Source organism: Trachurus japonicus, chromosome 7 (assembly GCF_045865225.1).
Source record: "Trachurus japonicus isolate A0001 chromosome 7, Traja_1.0".
Taxonomy (NCBI): domain Eukaryota; kingdom Metazoa; phylum Chordata; class Actinopteri; order Carangiformes; family Carangidae; genus Trachurus; species Trachurus japonicus.
The window spans coordinates 8192244-8213958 of record NC_140913.1 but is presented as its reverse complement, the minus strand read 5'-3'; the positions used below and the strand labels follow the sequence as shown (position 1 = coordinate 8213958).

Sequence of the window (21715 nt, the reverse complement as noted above, 5' to 3'; positions counted from 1 at the left end):
AAACAGCAGATACCCAGCCTGCACTGGGAATGTGGTGCATTCACAGATCCCAGTTTTTATTGACATAACCACAGACTGACCCGGGGGAGCTGCAATAGTGCCACGGCTCAACACACGGCCGTGCAGAGCGTCGTGATGGACTGTGTAAATGAGACTGTGGCGGAGCACGATCTCACCAATCACCTCATTCATAAAGGCGCTATCTGACTCATGCAGTGAGAGACGAGAATTACTCCATGTGCTAAACCATCTCATTGGGTTTTTCTCCAGGGTGAAAGATTGGGGTTACGGCATGTGGTGCACATAGAGTTTATTCCTAGGGAAAATAGGATGAATGTATAAAAACGTTTCGAAATGTATTTGTTATGCAAGACGAAGAATAGCCGATGCTCATTTGGTTAGTTATGTTTTTATTTCTTTATTTATACATTTTTTTATTAAAAATCTATTTTGTTCTCTCAGTTAAGAACTTTTAAATTCTGTATATTCACTGTTTAATGTAATTACATTAATGTATATACATGTGTTTTTCAACAACAACTTAAATGTTCCTGTACTTCTTGTACAGTATTAACAGGTAATTCATGATGAATATGAATTAATCCAGCCCATAATGCTTATTCACTCACAAGCAGTTCTGCCCATATCTGGCCCATACAGTATGACTGTCCGATTCTCTACATCTGGGCCAATTCTGGCAGACATACACAAAATCATCTGGCTGTCAGTCAGTACTGGAGGAAGATAACAGTGAAACTCTGCCCAGATACAAAGTGTTGGTGGAAATTGTGTGAGTTGGAAATGACAACAAATGCAATAATAGGCCATTTAAAGCACAACCAAAGAGTGGAATAGTCAAGTGGAACAAGAGCAGGACGGGAATAAGTTAAAGAGGGAAGACATTAGAGTGGGTAGATGTAGTTTAAAAGCAATACAAAGTGGTAGCCTATAAAATGAAAGGAAGTCTATAAAATGGATTTTAATGTTGTTTAAATGAGGTGCTAGTAGGTGCTATGTGTGTCTGTGTTTGCTTTATCCTTGTGGTGGAATGAAGAGTCCCCTAAATAAGGGACAATAAAAAGTCTAGAGTCTAAAGTGACCAACTCTGCCTTTCCTCCTCTAGCGGGTTGTTCTAAAGCTGAGTCCTGACCAACATACAGAACTTTGTCAATCTGTGGGGAAGTTACCAAAGAGAAGAGTGGTTTCCTGCAAATTCCACCTTTTCAGAACTTGAGCGACATTCTTGGGTGTAGCACACAGTTTGGAAATCCATAGGTGAAGTTGGAGAAAATGTATCCTCCATCGCAAGGAAGGTGAGTGTGTTGCCTACAGCTGTATCTGTGTTGTCCTGTTTGGATTATTTCATGTTTTTTATGGAATATTTAATGGTGATTCTTGGGGGTGTTGAGTGAGGCTGCTAAGAGTGGCAGAGGCATGTGATGAAGCAATAACCTGAGTTTAAGTTATTTTCAGTTCATTTCAAAATATTAATATTAATTTGACATTCATTCACATATTTTTACACAATACATTCACATCATTTAATTAATCTAATCTAAACAAATCATTCATATCTAGCATGCATCCAACCTCGATATAGGACAGTATACCTGGCTATGAGGAAATGCTACCGAGGGTGAAAGTACATTAAACAGACCGCCTATGCAGCTGCCAAGATGGCTTGTTTAATAGTTAATCATTATTACTCGACTGAACAGAAAAGAGTGATGTCACATGACGTTTGTGTCTTCAAGTGTCCCAGATCGGCTCTGTCACCCTCCTGTGTTTTCCAACCAAGAGCCTCAACAAATTCAACCAATCAGTTCAAGTTTAATTGAATCACGTTTCCAATTCATACAATGCATCATCTCAAGGCACTTTACAGGGTTAGCCCAAGATCTGATATTATTATAGAGAGAAACCCAACAATCATCGGCCTAATTTGAAAATGTAAACCTAAAAAAGACATTCTGCATGTCCATGATCATTTCTTGAGAAATGTGTTACTGTTGTTTTACAGCATCCAAGCTCTCAGCAAAGAACATGCTCAACAAGCCTTCATCAAGTACGCATCAGAGAAATGTTGTTACAGCAAGAGGCCAGCAGAGGAGGGAGTGATCACTAACATGGAGGACTTTAGTACATACAGGGTAAGAGGGAGGGTTTACATGTAAGGGATATAGTTCGGAGGTTGTTATGGAGAAATAAACCCCGACAGGTTGTATAGAACCCCGACGCTCTTCGGGGCTGTGTGACGTCATCTCCCGGAGCTCTTAGTAAATATGAGCGATCTTAGATGTGTCCTGAAGGTTTTTTGGTTCTTTGACACGTTTTACTAATGTTCAAGAAACCTAAGGTTGAAAATATGAGACATGTTGTTAAATGTTGTAAATTAACTTGAAATTACAATTTAAATTGATTAAATACACTGCCCAATTTTGCCTCTAACAGTATCGCCTGGAGACATTTACAGAGACACGAACTACAGAGTGGAGTACAAGGCCGTACTTTGGTAAAGCTCTTTTCTCAAACACACAGACAAGAGAAAAATGCTCACCATTATAGATTCTAGATTTTATTCTCAGTTGTACCAGTATTTGTCTTAAACAACAATGCATTTACTGTTTCTCCACATACTGTATGTTTCTGTCAGGTGAGGTAATAGAAATTGATGGACAACCTCCAAGGCCATGGGAAATTCCAATTGATGGCCCGCCCTTTTTCCAAGATGGAAGTAAAATCATTGAGGTGCCAAACACAGCGTCTGTGAAGGTACTGGACATGCTACATCCCTTCAGCCATGGGGAAACTGTAAATACAGCATCACCGAAAAAAAAATAAAGTTATAGATTAATTGAATTCATTAATGTATCCTGTTATCTTTCATGTTTGCTTTGTAGGGCGCCTACAGTAAGGGCTACATCCCCACATTTGTTGGTTTTACAGTTGTTTTTTAAATAAATTAAATATTAGTTAAATTGCTGGGGTCGAGTTGATCCCAAGGATAAAAGGTGTAAATTTGAAGGTAACAGGAGGGTTAAGCGGGATTGGTAGGTGAACTTCATCAACCTATACAGAACCATGCTACAACCAGCTGTGGCTCCTGAGGCTGGTGTCAATCTTCTCAACTCTAAATGTCAGCAAGTTCACTGTATGATCTAAACCTGATTTCCCTTCATATACATTTTGCTTCATTTTCACTGGTTTCAGTGACGACCTTTCAACTGCCTTTAACTACAACATGCTATTGACAGATTTGCAGTTACTGTTTTGGCTTGGGGGTAAAAACCTGCCTGAAGTGCTGTGGGAGGAGGAAAGTAAGTGACCATCACAGGTTTTGATGTGAGTTTATGCACAGGTTTGCTCATATGTAAGTTTATTACTGTATGTATTTTCAGGTAAGTTGCTCTTATTGCGGTGGGACAGGTCGATCGGTTTTTGACCAGTCAATATGCATGATGTGCATTGGATCTGGGAAGACTAGGTAAGTTTTGTTTTTCTTATTTAAATCACATTTTGAACAGACCACACAATTGGATGTATATTTTTTTCCTACCAGGTGCCGGTCGTGCAAAGGGGCGGGTACTATCACATGTTGTTACTGTGCAGGCAGAACAAAGATCATAGTCGCTATGAACCTCGTTGTGAAGTGGTCAGTGAAATTTTTTTGGCTATGTTTCCCTTTCTTTATCTTCTTTAGTCCGTTTCGGCTGCTAACATTCCATCATGAATGTAAGTAAGTGAAGAGCAAAGTTCAAAAGGTGCTGTGCATATAAACTCAACTTGTTTCATATGTTTGCACCTCTGCAGGGTGAACAACATAGAAACCCACACAGTTGAACAAGCCAGTGGTTTAAAGATGGCCAAACTGGACAAAGTGCCAGGGATGGCGGTGTTTAAAGAAACTAACAACATGGTAACGGTCACAACTCTGGACAAAGGACAAATAATTATCTGACAGTGGGAAAGAGTCATATCATAAGATGTTGTGTCATGCAGGTTTATCCAGCTACATCGTTCCGTGACCTTGCCATTGTCCTGGCTTCAAACAGGCTCCTCAGAAAGCACCGAGAGAAGTATTCGCAAGGTTCACGCATTTTACAGCAGGTATATTTTCTTTCAGTCTGATATTCTTATGTGGAATGACTTCGTCTCATTGATCAGCCTTCCTTTTTCTCCCCATTCAGCGTCAAACCATCGAGCTGCTTCCCATTAGCAAGGTGACCTACGAATGGAGGGAGGAGTCACATGTGTTTTTTGTGTATGGGGTAGAGCTGAAAGTCAGTGCTGAGGATTACCCTGCTGCCTGCTGCTGCTGCTGCTGCTGCTGCACAGTGATGTGACTCATCCTGACCACCATTTATGCATTTTGAAATATTTCATCAGAGAAAAAGGTTTCAACCTACAACCAGTGTCATACGCTTCATAATGTGCAAATGTGATATTTTTTCTATTCCTGTGTAAATGACCTATTATAATCTACATTTAATTGTTTATCTGTGGACAATATTGCATGAGATAGGTGACATCAGTCCTCTTAAATCAGTGTCTTATCCAAACCGTAGTTCATGTCAAATGTTATAAACGTGTTGGCTGATGAGTTCCCAATTATGATTTGAATTTTTAATCCATCCATCATTCTGTTTTTTTCAAAAACTGTAAAACTTGTTAAATCTATCTTTGCTCAATTGACACCAAACTTGCTACAGAGCATCTTCAGACTGTCCTACACAAAGGATCCACACAGATTTTTGATGTATTGGAAACTGAGCCTACAGTGCATCAAAATGTTTGACTGTTAACTGGTATTGTAAATTTATACTTGCAAATTCTTGCTAAAAACATTTTCAATTTTCATTTCTTTAAAAAATGACACAATTTTGAAGTCATGGTAGATTATGTCTATAATATGATATGTGAGGCCACACAACAGGTGCTATTTTGAGCCAATTAGCTCAGAGAGATATATGTTGCTTTGTGAGTTCAAGCCCCAGCTAGGGCAGTGAATGCATAAATGGCATCAGTTTTTCACTTATAGAGCCAATAAATCATTCTTAAAACCAAATTACCAACATCTCTATGCTGTCTTGATGCTACTTTAATTGTGTATTTTCAGATTTTTGTCTTAATAACTGATTTTTTGACAGCAATTTGAAATCTGCCTATACATGCTAACAGCTGCTGTCTTGCACATGGGTGACTGACTGGCTTAGTCAATTTGTGAAGCTATTTGTGACATTTCCACTTGCTAATTAGCTCAGTGAGATAGAGGATGGTTGTTGGTGTTGAAGATTGTGCGTTCAAGCCTCATCTTGTGCAACATTTCCATATAAGATATCTACCCATACTTTTCACAAAGGTCCAGTCCCATATGCCACATGTCCACAACAGGAAAACACAATACAATAGTCCTGATGGCGGCGCTACAGCAAGCCTCTAAATTTCAAAACTTTGAAAATTCATAACAAATCAAGGTGCTTCAGCTTTGGAATTTCACTTTTAAATTGTCTAATTTTGCCTAAAATTGCCTGGATGCGACCATTGCTGCAAAAGAAAGTAAGAGACAAACAGAAACAGACAGAAAGGAGAACACGGACATTTTTTTTCCCCTTAAGCGGCACTGTGGTTAACTGGCGGAAATGACTTTACTTAAATGCCACATATGTGCACACATACACACACACACACACACACACACACACAAACACACATACACACAGGATGTTCATTTGGTCAGGAAATAGTAAATTTCACAGAGCGTTGTTGTGTGTGTAGCACACAGTTTGGAAATCATAGGTGAAGTTGGTGAAAATGGATCCTCTGTTGCGAGAAAGGTGAGTGTGTTAGTACAGCATCTGTGCCTAAGTTGTTGGAAGTAGTTATTCGTACCATTCACAGCTTGATATTCTTTGATTTCAGACTTTGTGGGATGGAAGTGTTGTCCTTTTTAGATTATGTCATGTTTTTACAGAATGTTAATGTTTTTGGAGATTATAATGGTGATTCTTGAGTGGGTGTTGAGTAAGGCTGCTCGCAGTGACAGAGGCATCTGATTGGCGTGACAAATTCTAGGATCATGAAAAGTAAGAAAAGAGTCATTGAGAGAAAAAAAAGAGAATGCTAAGATATTTGGAATGAAAATTATTAACATGAAATAATATCATGAAACTTTAACTATGAGAATAAAATAGATATTTCAAAGCAATAACCTAGTTTAATATTAATTCATAACTTTACAGAATCCATCTTACTTATTTATACTTTGTGAGATGTCAAACCTACTAATATGATCATTCATGCCCAGCATGCGTCTAACCTCAATATAGGGCAGTAGCTACTGGCTATGAGGAAATCCCCAAGTGCAAGACTAATCGCCATAAAAACTCTTTTATCCCTGTGGCGATAGCCCTCATGAATTCCTCTTAACGCTCCCACTGTATGAGTATTTATTTATTTATTGCGCAACACGTATTATTTTGTAGTGTGTTGCTTATTTTTCTGTATGTGCACGTTGTGTAAGTGTAGACCACTGTTGCACAGACAATTGCCCCCTTGGGGATAATAAAGACTGATTGAATTGAATAACAGAGGGTGAAGGTACAGTGAACAGCTGCCAAGACTGACGTGTTTAATAGTTAATCATTATGACTCCACTGAACAGAAAAGAGTGATGTCACATGACGTTCATGTCTTCACCTGTTAAAGATGGGCTCTGTCACCCTCCTGCGTTGTCCAACCAATCGCATCCAGTCTAGAAGTAGGGCTCCTAATATATTTAAGTCAGTGCAAGTTGTGCATGTTCTTATCCCTTTCACTGAATCATGTTTATCAGAGGTCATTTTAAGGTAATTAAATGTAGGTTATTATGAAAAACCAACAAAAGAAATGGTCACATGGATTAAGAATAGTGAAGAAGCCGTTATGCATCATTAATTCTAAATGAGAAATAAAAAATAATAATTAATTAAAATTACTATAGGAAAGGGGGAAGAAGGGATAACTACAAAAACCAATGGGTAAAATTTGATGAAGGCAATCACAGTAAGATGTCACATATTGATCAGGACCCATTAAGTGTCTTAAACATGTTGACAGACTTCCAATGTTCTCTGCTGTGTCAAAAGTTGATACAAGTCAAGCAGACACAACATTATCTGCATACAGTGCATCCCTAAAAGGCAACAACAATTTTTATTTTTCTAATACCAATTCATACAATGCATCATCTCAAGGCACTTTACATGGTAAGGCCAAGATGTGATACTGTCAGAGAGAACCCCAACATTCATCACCCTAATTGGAAAATGTAAACCTAAAAAAGACATTCTGCATGTCATGTGCATGGTCATTTCTTAGGAAATGTGTTACTGTTGTTTTACAGCATCCAACCCCTCAGCAGAGAAAATGCTCAACAAGCCTTCATCAAGTACGCATCAGAGAAATGTTGCTACAGCAAGAGGCCAGCAGAGGAGGGAGTGATCACTAACATGGAGGACTTCAGTACATACAGGGTAAGAGGGAGGGTTTACATGAGTCTGTAACTGATCCGATCTCATTTTCCCATTTATAGTCAATCTAAGAAACATATGCTGTCCATTATGAAACTGGTGGCACTACAGTTATAGAGGATGTGGTCCTTAAATGCAGCTCACACCACCTCTCAATAGTAAATATGAGCGATCTTTAATGTGTCCTGAAGGGCTCTTTGGTTATTTGACACTTGTTGCTTGTGTTTTTCTAATGTTCAAGAAACTTAAGGTAGAAAATATGAGACATGTTGTTAAATTGGTAAATTAACTTGAAATGAGAATTTAAGTTAATTAAATGCACTGGCCCATCTTGCCTCTAACAGTATCACCTGGAGACCTTTACAGAGACACGAACTACACAGCGGAGTCAAAGGCCGTACTTTGGTAAAGCTCTTTTCTCAAACACACAGACGAGAAAAACACTCACTATTTCAGATTCTCAGATGTATTTGTCTTAAACAACAATGCATTTAATGTTTCTCCACGTACTGTATGTTTCTGTCAGGTGAGGTCATAGAAACTGGCAGACAACCTCCAAGGCCATGGGAGATTCCAATTGATGGCCCTCCCTTTTTCCACTATGGAAGTAAAATCATTGAGGTGCCAAACACAGCGACTGTGAAGGTACTGGACATGCTACATCCCTTCAGCCATGGGGAAACTGTTAATATCACAGCATCATCGGCAAACACTTAAACACAGAATATGCACCGGCTTAACCAGAGTATAGCATCAAGTTGTTTTGGTCTGGGAGGTCCAAGCTCACAGTGGCCAAATATATGGTAACGCAAACAAACATCCACAGACTGAAGCAAAAATAGTCTTTGAGGAGGCTACATATTGTTAATCAGGTTTGCCCTGATACACTGAGAACCGTTACCCAGTGAAAAAAATATAAAGACACTCACATTTAGTACCTCGTGTAACAAAGATGAATGTAGACCAGGTTGGAGTTGGCGAGGTTTCGACACACCTTCGGCGCAGCCTTTTGACACGAAAATGTCACTGTGCCAAGCTGAATCTGTCGACACCTCCCCCTGCTGTGCCACCACAGCCATTTTGCCACACTTCAGTCTACCAAGTTGCCAAATTGACTGTGCGCGGTGTTGCCCTGGACGAAATTAGCATGAATTAGCATTAGGGTTCACCACCCTGCGCCTAGCTTATTAGAGCCCTAAATGTCAGCGAGTTCACTGATCTAAACCACTAACAAACTGATTTCCCTTTACATACATTTTGCTTCATTTTCACTCTGTACATTTTGTGTTTCTGTTGTTTGAGTGACGACCTTTCAGCAGCCTTTAACTACAACATGTTATTGACAGGATTGCAGTAACTGTCGTGGCAGGGGGGTAAAAACATGCATGATGTGCGGTGGGGAGCGGACAGTAAGTAACCATCACATGTTTTGATGAAGTGAGTTTACACACAGGCTGCCATGCTCATCTTGTGTATCATGTATTTTCAGATAACGTGCCTTAGTTGCAATGGGGAGGGTCGAATTCCTTATAACGAGTCAATTTGCTACATGTGCAACGGATGTGGGAGGAGAATGCAAGTTTTGTTTTTCCTCTTTTTTAATCACATTTGGAACATATCACACAATGCTGACATTTTTTAATACAATGACATGGATGTATTTTTTTTCTGCCAGTTGCTCAATGTGCAGAGGCGTGGGTAAAACCATATGTTCTAACTGTGCGGGCAGAAGAAAGGTCGTAGTCGCTATCAACCTCGTTGTAAAGTGGTCAGTGAAACTTTTTTGGCTATGTGTCCCTTTCTTTACCTTCTTAAGTTAATTTCGGCTGCTAACATTCCATCATGAATGTAACGCATGTTTCAAACTCATCTTGTTCCATTATGTTTGCACCTCTGCAGGGTGAACAACATAGAAACCCACACAGTTGAACAAGCCAGTGGTTTAAATATGACCAAACTGGACAAAGTGCCAGGGATGGAGGTGTTTAAAGAAACTAACAACATGGTAAAGGTCAAAACTCTGGACAAAGGACAAATAATTATCTGACAGTGAGAAAGAGTCACATCATGAGATGTTGTGTGATGCAGGTTTATCCAGCGATATCGTTCCCTAACCTTGCCATTATCCAGGCTTCAAACAGGCTCCTCAGAAAGCACCGAGGGAAGTATTTGCAAGGTTCACGCATTTTACAGCAGGTATATTTTTCTTTCAGTCTGATATTCTTGTGTGGAATGACTTCATCTCATTGATCAGCCTTCCTTTTTCTCTCTGTTCAGCGTCAAACCATCGTGCTACTTCCCATTAGCAAGGTGACCTATGAATGGAGGGGGGAGTCACATGTGTTTTTTGTGTATGGGGTAGAGCTGAAAGTCAGTGCTGAGGATTACCCTGCTGCCTGCTGCTGCTGCTGCTGCCGCTGCTGCTGCACAGTGATGTGACTCATCCTGACCACCTTTTTCTGCAGAAAACTGCAGGAAAGGTTTCAACCTACAACCAGCGTCATACGCTTAATGATGTGCAAATGTGATAGGTTTTCTGTTCATGTATCTACATTAAATTACATATTATAATCTACATAAATTGTTTATCTGTGGATAATATTGCATGAGATAGGTGACATCAGTGCACTTAAATCAGTGTCTTATCCAAACCATAGTTCATGTCAAAGGTTATAAACGTGTTGGCTGATGAGTTCCCAATTATGATTAGAATAGAGAGTTAAGATAAGAGTCAGATTACCTGCAGTGATAAATATACTTGTTACTTAGGATGTTTGCATGAACATAAATATCTTAATAAACCTCTTTTATTTCTCCTTCTTTTGTTTTAATGTTCAAAGAAAAAGGACATCCGATGATATTGTATTTTAATTGGGCCTAATATCATTCACTGGCTTGTGCTAACATCGATTAAAAATAAAAATTAAAGAGAAAAAATATGATTTCCAATGTGTGTTTGTTTTTTTTTCGTTTTCAGAATTCAAATGCATATTTTTTAAAAATCCCCCCTCGTTTCCCTCCCAGCATAAAAGGCAGCATGATGGATTATTACGCAACATACCTAATTATTTTCTTATGTGAACTGACTGTATAAATAAAAATTTAAAAAAAAATGTCTGCAGGCGTCACTGAGTGCGAAGCTGTTTCACAACGCGCTCGGCCGTCAGAGGAAGAGGAGCCGCAGACAGACAGACTCCGTGGAGGATGTGGAAAACTTCAGGAAGGATTCATCAACGGAAGCGACGCGAGAGAGATTAAAAACTGCAGTATCGCTTTATTGTTTATTTATCAATGAACATTACAGATTATGTAATATGTGAAATCGAAAATAAGCCCCAGCAGCTTGAAACTTTGAACTTTCTCCATTCCTCCCTAAATAGCAACTCTTCAAAATTTCTATCATGATCTTTAAAATTTGAATGTGCATATGAAAAATCATCTTTAAAAAGGCTTTTCACATTAATCTAATATTTTCTTTAATCAGTCAGGACATATTTTATGTCACCGAGATATTATTTCCACACATGAGGAGTTGAATTCATTTTCAAAGCCTTTACTAAAAAATAATAAATCCTGTATTCATGTTCGTTTATTGGTTCAATTTGAAAATAAAAACTGCTACAACCTGCGAAATCATACGCATCATCTTAACGTTTTAATACAAGTCCGGATCAGCGCAAGATTATTGGACTGTTTGAAAAAAATAAATGAATAAATAAAATTCTATTAGCAATAACGACATTGTAAAATGATACGTTATACTGTTCCTGTTTTATTTTATTTTATTTTATTTCAGTGACCATCAATCTTTTATTCCTTCATAAAACGATTCCCTCGAGTTTCCCTGAGCTGTGATATGTGAGGTTATTGTTGTGTTGGTTCCTGCTCGTGTTTCTTATCGTACTGCAGCTTTTACAGAGAACTCATTCAGTTATCTCATCATAAAAAAGCCCACAGCAAACTTTCTCCCTCCACCACATTTTACTGCAGTGTTTGTTTTGATCTGTCACCTGCGATTCAATTAAACAGACGAGTTTAACACTTCAATTTACATAAACACAGTTTGGTTTTCCTATTAGATTTCCTTTACCGTGTTCAATAAGCCATCACCGAGCAGAGCAGGTCTGTAACATCTGTCCTATAAACATCTGTTGAATAAAGTGTTGTAAAAATTAAATCGTGGTTGAATAATCGTAATATGAATGCATAAATACATTTTCACATCAGTAAAATATCCATAACGCACACAACATTAATATCACACCCAACACACTCATCTACGGCCTACACGTATCATATGTTAAAAAATGTGTTGATCCTTTGCAATACAACACATTACATTTAAATTCGTCTTACGGCAGCATAAAGGTGAATACAGGTGCTTCTTGTGCAGCATTCGGACCATCTCCTCCCCTCTCGGACACCCAGAGGGGCCCTCCTTCCCTCCCTCCCTCCCTCCCAACACCGCCCTCCTTCCCTTTCTCCCCACCTAGGCCTACCTCGGAGCAGAGGACTGCGTCACGTGTTTTTCTCCCGTACAAATTTTCCAGTAGGGGAGCGAGTAGGAGCACACCCATATCAGCAATTATCAGCGACAGTAACTATCTCCACAGATATACGGACAGGAAGAGAGACGCTGCAGTCGTCCTGGAGCACGAAAAACTATCTTTGGTTTCCACTTGTTGCCGAACTTTGCGCGCAACTTTTTACGCACAAACGCAAAACAGGTAGTGTGTCTGCAGAAGCTTCGCGCGGTGCTCCCTGGTCCGTCTCTGTCTGCCGTGGAGTGCGCTCCTCCGCTGAGGCTTTGGACGGCTGAAGGACCGGACTGCTTTATCACCCGAGCGTCCTTATCTGGTGAGATAATAACACTGAGAGCCCTTGGAAAGAAACGCTGTCCCTCCTGCGCAGCGAGTGCTATTATCAAGCTTTTATGTGATTTGAGTTACTATTGATAGAAAATATGTGCGCGCGAGATGCGGGAGGGGAGCTCGCTATCTGTTGTGTTGTTTGATTTGGTTTCCGTTATGGTTATGATTTAATGAGGCGGCGCGCGGAGCGGCAGGATATCTGGGGTCGCTGATAGTCGCCTCTATCTGAGCGGACAGATATCAGAGATCGTTAATGTCATTTTAATCAATTCCATGTCAGTCACAATGATACAGGTGAAATATGACGGATGGTGATGCTCAACTTTTTTCCTCTGTCTTGACTCTTTCCACGTGCGTGAATGGACAGCATTGATTTAAAACACGGAGTTATGATTATTAGAATAAAAACCATGCCGCTTATGATGCACAGAATGGCTCTATTATTTCTTCTCATGTTCATTAAAATTATCTCCATGTATTTCTTACAGGACAGGAATCAGCAGAGATTTATTAAAGGCTCTGTTAAAAAAAAAAAAAAAAAAGCTCAGGAAAAATCCTCAGGAGAAGTTGGAAGAATCTTTACACGCGGACATCGTCAGATCCACAGGACCAACAACATCAGTCCCCAACATCATCCATATATATTTGTTTCCATATTCCTAACAGGACGTTAAAGCCGTGAAAATGTATCAAAGCCTGGCCTTGTCCTCCAACCAGTCCCCTTACGCGCATGACACCGGGAATTACATCCACCCCTCGGCCAGCTCTCCGGTCTACGTCCCCACCACCAGAGTCCCGGCCATGCTGCCCACCCTGTCCTACCTGCAGACCTGCGACTCGCCCCACCAGTCCCACGGCCTCGGTGGGCACCACGGCTGGCCGCAGACCGGCACGGACGGCTCCTCCTTCACCCCCAGCTCCCCTCACCCGCACCACGGGTTCTCCTACTCGCACAGCCCGCCGGTCAGCAGCAACACCGGCCGGGACGCGACCTATCAGAGCCCCCTGGTGCTCGGTAACGGGGCCCGGGCCGATCAGTACGGAGGCGCCTTGGTGCGCTCGGTAGGAGGCTCCTACTCCAGCCCTTACGCTTACGTGAGCCCGGACATGGCGACGTCCTCCTGGACCCCAGGACCCTTCGAAAGCGGAGTGATCAGCCTGCAGGGCCGGCAGGGCGGGCTGTCCGGGAGACGCTCCAGTCTGGGTGAGTACAGGCCTCATGATCAACTTCTATGAAGTACTAACTAGAACAAAAAAATAGTAAAAAAAAGTACTGAATCATCATTTATTTAAAAAAAAATGAAATGAAAAAACATATAATGTATTGTATTGTATCACAAACATAATCATCATTCTATTAAACATATCACCAAAAGAAAAACATTTAAAAATCAGTTTTAAAATCAGACTATGACTGTCATTATTATCTGTGTTTTCATATTAATTATATACAATTATTTCACTCAGTCATACTGATTTGTCTTAATCTATTACAATCATATGACAGTAATAAAAAAACTTCAAATATCAACAAATAGTCATAGCCTATAAATTAAATCAAACGTTAAGGTTATCGTGTGAGTTTGTTTTTGTTACTGCGGGAAACCACAAAAAAAAGAAAGAAAAAAAAAGAAAAAGGAAAATATCTGTTATAATGTCCTGATTGAGATTTCGTTCGTCAGGGCTAATGGCCAGGTTCTAGTACACTGCGGTTGTTTATCATACTAGAGTAGCCTATAGCTGATAGAGGCCTGTCACTGTGGAGGAAGAGAATCCTCCAGCAGCTCCGTATTAGAGTTTGACAATACACATCCAAAACAAAAACCAAAAGAAACAATCAATTACTAAATGTTAATTTAATCCCCCAGTAACAGTCCAGCTCTGTGATGACAGGCCTCAATCCACACATGAGCCATCGACGCGACCATCAGCGCAGTTATCACCTCGGTCCGGCGCTCGGGGCCTGTAACCTTTACACCGCGTCTGAAGTTGATGATGAGAAGTGAATGGAAAGAGAGAGACAGAGGAGGAGGTTTTTAAAAAGATTTTTTTTCCAGGAGCTTGTGTTTGATGACCTGCTCTTTAACACCTCAGTCGGGACACACCAGTTTAATTATTTTGACCCTCTTGACTTGGTTTGACACAGTTTTAATATAGACTGTATTATATCAATTTTAAATGGCTTAATGGTGTTTTAATGGATGCACCGTTTATGTTTAGATCCTATGTGATATTTATTCCCATACACACATGACATGTATGATAATTCATTGTAATTATTTAACATTTCTATAAATTGGAATATTCACTTCGACTTATTGTTTCAAGCTGCAGGTTTTCACCTCATGTGACCTGTTTCTTCCTCTTCTTCTGGAAAAATAAGAACAGTCACAAATTGAAAGAAAATAAAGTAGCTTCAGTTTTATCGTGACCTGGTCTCTCGCCCCCATACACCCCCTCCCTCAATCCCCCTGTCTCTCTAAACTGAAGGATTAGGAATTTGGGCAATTAATGGCAGGAGTCCGTCGTGTGTCAGAGCTGTGATGGATGTGGATGTGGTGGTGGTGGGTGGACGGGGTGGGGGACCCCAGGATCTTTCAGGCTGATAACAGCACCGTCCTCCCCCAGCATCCCGCCCCCCTCATCTCTCTAAACAGATCCCTCCATCTGTCTGTCTCCCTATTGATTCATTCGGCGGTTTGATCTCTCTTCATCACGCTGGACGGAGGAGGAGGTTTAAATTCCTCCGCTGGCGATTTATCAGGCATTGGCCCGTAACCAACGCATCCCCCCCACCCCTTCCTCCCCCCTCCTCCTCCTCCACTACGAGTTGTTAAAGTTCAGAAAAAAAGGACACAATCAGGACAGAAGAAAACTATTCAAATAATATTTACAGTATAGTATTAAGGCCATACGTGATTGTCTGAAAAACTGTAAAACTGCAGCTGAATGCCACGTCAACAGTAGGCTAAACAGACAAGAAATAAATAATACATTATAAGAGACATGAGATATTCTTTATAAAGCCTGAATTCATATCTATGCATGTTTCCTTTCTCTGCTGTCCAGACCTGATGGACGACATGCACCAGGAGGGCAGAGAGTGCGTCAACTGCGGCTCCGTGTCCACGCCGCTGTGGCGCAGGGACGGCACCGGACACTACCTGTGCAACGCCTGCGGCCTCTACCACAAGATGAACGGCATCAACAGGCCGCTCATCAAACCACAGAAACGACTGGTAAGACAGAGAGGCGACTGACTGTACATACCTGCTTGTACTATTTATATTTAGGCTACAAGTTAAAGTTTTATGTTCATTTTGCAGGTCATGCTTTTCACATGTGATTTCAACAATCCAAATGCTTTACAATGAATTAAAAGCACTCGAAATCTAAATGTTGCAATTTTTTTTAATTATTAATATCCTAATAATATAATAACAAGAAGTCCTTCTACAAAAGATGTACATTTATGTTTTCTAATATTTAACTAAAGTAACATTTTAAAGACAGAACATACTTGTTATATGATTTTTTTTCTTTTACACACAGTGGAGTTCTCTCTCACTTAAAGCATTCAAATAGTGAAGGCACTTATCAGAATCACCCCTAAAGATGTCATCAATCTTTAGTGGTGATATAAATATCAAAACACAGCAAAATAAGTTGTTTTAAAAAATACGTAAATCATATATAAAAAAAATATCTAAGAAATATCCACCTTTAACATCACTATATAGTTGGAAAATAACAAGGTAAAAGGATCTGATTAATTGCAAAGGTGAACTAAAATTAGTCAACATTGGTGGAATGTGATACCATTTACTCATGGGTTTACGTTAGATGTGTTTCAATTTTGTATTACTTTTTACTTTATTCAACTATATATCTCTTAAAAAAACTAGACTGTTTGAAATAGCAGTAATACTGCAGATTAAGATTTTGAACTTAAATGTAATATAATACACGGTACACCGAGCCCATGTACAACGGCTTTTCGAGTGTTTTCTGATTTATTAATCAATAGTAATGTAAGGTCAGTGAGATGGGAAAAAATGTGACTCATAGCAAAAGATATCTCCAAATATTTTTGGTATAAAATCCAAAGGTGATAGATTGCTGTGAATTCACAAATCCCGCCATCAGTTGGAAAGGTCTGTTTCACAGCCAACAGAAAAGCAAATATGTTATTATCAACATGAATAATGACTCTGTTCTATTCAAGTGTCCCAGTAACACAACAATGTGACAATAAACCAGTAGCAGCACCCTGAAACTGAATCAGATGAATGGAATCCAACCAACCTTTATTCTATTATTTACAACAGAGCTTTTTGTACTGCCACAGGTCAAATGTCTTTTGTGATAAAGGCCTTTTAGTTTTATATTAATCAACTGAATTATTAATGGGCCAAATGTCAGACATTTAATTACCCAATAAGCGCCACTTTGATTAGCTGGAGCTTTAAAATGCATGCATGAGAATTAATTAGCAAGGATAACCACTAATGTTCTTGAGTACATTTTAATGATTATAGCTACCTTTGATTTAAAAAGAAAAGAAATTAATTACAAAAGTAAAAAACTAGTTTTTTTCTATTTTTTCTATCTGCATTATTGGAAGTATCAAAGTTCTCAGTCCACAGACAAATGCGGTGTATTCAGAAACTGAACCTCAAAATGAGCCATCAGGACATATGCAACTTTGTGATGTCACAACTATAGAGTCACTGCTCTCAAGCATACCCACCTGGACACAACCAACCTTACAGGATTTAGTTGCTCTGAGTGTTTCACCTGAAATCTGCTATATTTTTCTTTGATCACACATAAAACAGTGAGCCAATCAGAAGAGAAGCTCAGAGCTTCTTCTGTTCTGATTGGCTCACTGACCTGTCCTTACCAGAGCTCCAGAGAGAAGTTTCTTGTTCTCCAAGAATAATCACTTATCACAAAATCACAAATATCATTTCACAACACATCAATTTAAAAAACTGAAAAGTGTAAAATATGGGACCTGTGATTAATAATGCAAACTCCTTGACAGATGGGAACGGCCTGTGGTCAGAGGGCACTTTAGTGAGTGGAAAACAGCTCTGCGGTGGTGTGGTGAGATGTGTGGGATGTCAAGGCTTCACAGCTGTAAATTTCTCAGGAACGTGCCTCACCAGAGCAGCTGTGGTTGAGAGTTGCCCCTCCGCTCTCCTTCCACCGCTGTGCTGTTTTCTCTGTTTTTATTTGTCCTGCAGTGACCTTGCCCTTGGATGAGCCGTTTTTAGACCAGGCTCGTCTCCAGAGCAACGTGACTCTCTGCTCCTGCTCGGTTCTTTCTCTCCACACTTGTTGTGTGAAAACCGACTGACAGTCTCACTATGGTGTCATACATTTTTTTATTAAGTCTCAAAAGCTGGTGCAGATTAAGAGTTATTAGAATTTTGTGCGTGGGTATTTTGAGGGATAATTCATCATTGTCGCAGTAAACCACAGACTTGACATCCTGTAATTCATGCTGAAACTAACGGGAACATTTCAACTCAAGTTTCTCAAACTATAGTTCAAGGATACGGATGATGTTCACTGCCGGCCTATTTTCAGATGTGAAGAAACTCAACAGTTTTTAATCAAAGTGTCTTTTCCCCTTCTACACCTGTAGCAGACCACGCCCCGCCGAGCCGGCCTGTGCTGCACTAACTGCCACACCAGCACCACCACACTGTGGAGGCGCAACGCAGAGGGAGAACCTGTCTGTAACGCCTGTGGCCTCTACATGAAGCTACACGGGGTAGGTCACACACACAGCAGGGTCTCGTACGGGGATTTTGAATCTTGTGGTGCTCTTTCTTCTCCTGTGCGTCAAACAGCTCCTCTGGAAAAACCTCCACCGCCAGTGGAGGGAACAGTTGGTTATTTGCGCAGCGTAAAGCCCCCTCCAAGGGCATTGTGGTCACTGTTATCAGAGCTGCAGGGTGGGAGGGGCGCTTGTGTGAGGGTCGTCATGACAATAGACCCATTTAAGGCGGGATTGTTTCACCTTTGCTGTTTTGTGTAAAAGCTACCAACATGATGAGGGGTATTGTTGTTGCAGCATTAAGCTGGAGGCCGAGAGCAGGTCAGTCACGTAAAAGAGAGAGTCTACATGTTGGGACAGGACGCAGATGCTGATGTGTTGGTTGCAGTAGCAATTCAATGCTGGGGCCTTATGCAAAAAAAAAAACTGGCAGGGCCCCTTACAATCAGCAGTCATTAAATGATTATGTAATAAGTAGGGCTGACAATCAAGGATGAATGTCCATAGCTAATCACAATTAATCACAAATTTATTACACATGTTGTTGTTTTTTGTTCATAATGGGGGAAAAATAGTGTCATTAAAAGGAATTTATATTATCCTGTTTTTGACTTATGAAGATTTTTACAAAATCCATACATTTAACTTATTTTAAATAGTATAATAATGTTATAAAAGGTGTAGTAGAATTTTCAAAATCTAGAAATACTATTATAGGATTTTCAATTGCCATGATTTATAATGTATGGCTAAATATGCATTATAATGAATAACAAAAAACAAATTCTACATTTTATCTTTTAATTTAATAGTGTTAGCATTAAACATAATAAAGAAAAATTGTCATTGTGTCAATGTCAATACATTTTCACTGCATATTGTCATTTGGTTGTTAAAGAGGGAGGGAGCTGCATTTTGATTCCCTGCCATGTGAGACTGTCAGGCCTCAGGGGTCCTGTAACAGCCCCAGTCCGTTGCCTGCCCTCCCTTTCACAAGCTGCGCCTCTGGTGACACATACACACCTCTGATGCCTGAATGTTGAAATCACATATGGCGATTTCAGTTCAGTGTAAACAAGAAGAGGCAGTGAAATGGTTGGGGGTCTTCTTATAGCAGGATTTCTGTATGAAAGGGGCCTGTGTTGTATCAGCGATTAGAGGTTCACTCAATTGATGTGTGTTGTTGTGTGCTGTCCTCCCCACAGGTGCCGCGACCTCTGGCCATGAAGAAAGAGAGCATTCAAACCAGGAAACGCAAACCCAAGATGCCAAAGAATAAAACCCCCACAGGTAGGCCCAACAGATGGAGAGCGATTATTTTAACAATCTAGTTATGTTCATGAATCTGAATCAGCACGGATGATATCAGTCTAATAAATCATTTGGCCGCTCTGTTGATTCTAGGAGGATCTGCCACCTCTGACACCAGCTCCCCGACCTCCCTCTCAGTCTCAGAACACGCCTCCACCATTAAGAGTGAACCCAACATGGCCCCCTCACCCTACGCCGGACAGACGGTCACATCGGCCACTCAGGTAACCCTCCTCTCCCACACACAGAAATCAGGCCAATTAGCCCAGTTGCTAATGGGACAGTAAGTTGGTAGCATCAGCTAGAAGCGGATGGTTGCTAAAGTCCATAAAAGCGGATGGTGCAACAGTTCACACTATTTTTGGCTGTCTATTCTCCCTCTGATGTCAGCGGCATCAATACAGCTTAGCTATTGGTGAACAACGCGAATCTACGTGTCAAAGTTCATAGAGTTAAACTCAGAACTTTGTATTGATTTATTTCACCCTGATCATTTTGACACCATTGGAATGAATTGATTTTTGGCCTAATAAATCTCTCTGTGACTAACAGCTTTGATGACATCATCTGAGCCACAGGAGACGTGATGTTTTTGTTTTCACTCACACCAATGAATCATTCGACTTTTATGTGCAGAACGGGGATTTTGCATGAACTGAAACATCTCTCTCTCTCTCTCTCCTCCCTGCAGACGGCCTCTCAGCTAGACAGCGCAGGATCGGGACATGTGGACATTAAATACGAGGATTATCCTTTTACCCCGACCTCCATGGCTCCACAGAACTCCTGGTGCGCTCTGTCTCAAGCCTGAGCCGCTTCAAAACCAGCAGGACTGCCGCACGGACAGCACGCAGCTCACTTTTGTCTTCAGCTCGGAGGTCGTCTCTTCTCTCGTCCTGTGAGAAACTCCGTCCTATCGGCGTTAAATCGGGGGGCTCATGCAGTTTATCTGACGGCTGCATGTGTTCACACTCAACCTAAATGAGGACTTCTAATCTGCTGGCTGTACCGGGCCCCCGCTGTGACAGACAGGCTCAAAGCAGCTCACCTGGACTATACTTTAACTTAACAAGGACACAGGGTACCTGAACAGTAGTTTTACAAAGGGATGGGTGTGTGTTATCCCCTGCACACCCACCCAGACCTGACCCCAGCTCCCCTGGACTTCCTCAACAAAAAACTACCTAAAAGACATCTCTATTTTTAGAGAAACACTACAAATATATCAATGCAAAGACAATCAAGTGGAATGTAAAAACACAGTAACTCCTTTATATAGCGGATAAGCAATTTTTCTTTGTGATGTTTTCTTTCTTTTATTTGTGGTTTTCAAGAACATGACAACAACACTTTCAACATTTTTAGCGTCATCGCAGAATGAAACCTGTAAAATGGGCATAAAATACCTTTTTTTATTGCTGTTGAACACGTCTCATTACCAACATGTAGATGATTAACTTTTATAGACACATTATTTATGTTGAGATAAGGACAGTTAAAAGTCATGGCGGACACTAAAACCAGCCGGTTATAACCCACTCGCTCGCTGTTGTGGATGGGCTGCCGGGCCGCGTGGCCCCTGAGCTACAACACTAAGATTATATGCGTGATTTGTTTGTACAAGATACGACGGATGTAAACTTACATCTCGTGAGACTTGTTTTTAAAAAAAAGAAAGAAAAGAAAATCAGGACCGGTTGTTTTGATTCTGACATCATGGTGACATATCAGAAAGTTTATCAATTTCAACATTTAACATTAATGAAAGTGCAATGACTCCATATTTTTGAAGGCAAAATACAGAAATTACTCTAAATATATTAATCTAATTTTATTGTCTGGATTTTGCCGATATGTAAGGGAATTTTATTGTTATACTGTTCTGAGGAACTCTGCTCTCTCTGTTCTTGATGCTCTTTGGAATCTGTTCAGGTTAATAAAGTGATTCACATTTCATGTAATTGATTAATGAAAATTTGTTTGATTTTGAGAAGACTCTCGCAAACAGCTCCAGTGTACATGATGATGACAAGATGCAGTTGCAATCATTTATGTTTTATAGCTGGTTCTGCCCATTTCAATCCATTTGAATTCTTCATTACATCTTTTAATCTATGAGGCAAGGCAAGGCAATTTTATTTGTATAGCCCGTTTTTACAAACAGTTTGTCTCAAAGGGCTTTACACAGCATCATAACAACATCCTCTGCCCTTAGACCCTAGAGTAGAGTAATAATT

The 21715-nt window shown here is 40.3% G+C and overlaps 2 protein-coding genes across 2 annotated transcripts; both read left to right on the top strand.

Moving 5' to 3' along the window:
* The first annotated feature begins 1290 nt into the window (after positions 1–1290).
* LOC146984150 (protein SSUH2 homolog) lies at positions 1291–4369 on the top strand. Its single transcript, XM_085783008.1, has 9 exons — positions 1291–1313; positions 2021–2150; positions 2452–2512; positions 2654–2811; positions 2901–2910; positions 3427–3484; positions 3811–3916; positions 4000–4107; positions 4188–4369. Exons 1-9 carry the CDS (start codon positions 1291–1293, stop codon positions 4341–4343), a joined length of 810 nt encoding a protein of 269 aa, XP_085639134.1. The 3' UTR covers positions 4344–4369.
* Positions 4370–12072: 7703 nt separating this feature from the next.
* Positions 12073–21439, top strand: gata5 (GATA binding protein 5). The gene is made up of 6 exons (XM_085781063.1): positions 12073–13583; positions 15449–15618; positions 18033–18161; positions 19373–19457; positions 19572–19702; positions 20170–21439. Exons 1-6 carry the CDS (start codon positions 13064–13066, stop codon positions 20287–20289), a joined length of 1155 nt encoding a protein of 384 aa, XP_085637189.1. The 5' UTR covers positions 12073–13063; the 3' UTR covers positions 20290–21439.
* The last annotated feature ends 276 nt before the right edge of the window (positions 21440–21715 follow it).

Bases quoted from the DNA above. Each gene is read 5' to 3' on its own strand.
- gata5 (XM_085781063.1), top strand. From the start codon at position 13,064: ATGTATCAAAGCCTGGCCTTGTCCTCCAACCAGTCCCCTTACGCGCAT. The intron at 13,584-15,448 runs GTGAGTACAGGC...TCTGCTGTCCAG, and splicing joins CGGGAGACGCTCCAGTCTGG to ACCTGATGGACGACATGCAC. The intron at 15,619-18,032 runs GTAAGACAGAGA...CTACACCTGTAG, and splicing joins TCAAACCACAGAAACGACTG to CAGACCACGCCCCGCCGAGC.
- LOC146984150 (XM_085783008.1), top strand. From the start codon at position 1,291: ATGTATCCTCCATCGCAAGGAAG. The intron at 2,513-2,653 runs GTAAAGCTCTTT...TGTTTCTGTCAG, and splicing joins GAGTACAAGGCCGTACTTTG to GTGAGGTAATAGAAATTGAT. The intron at 3,485-3,810 runs GTAAGTTTTGTT...GCACCTCTGCAG, and splicing joins ATTGGATCTGGGAAGACTAG to GGTGAACAACATAGAAACCC.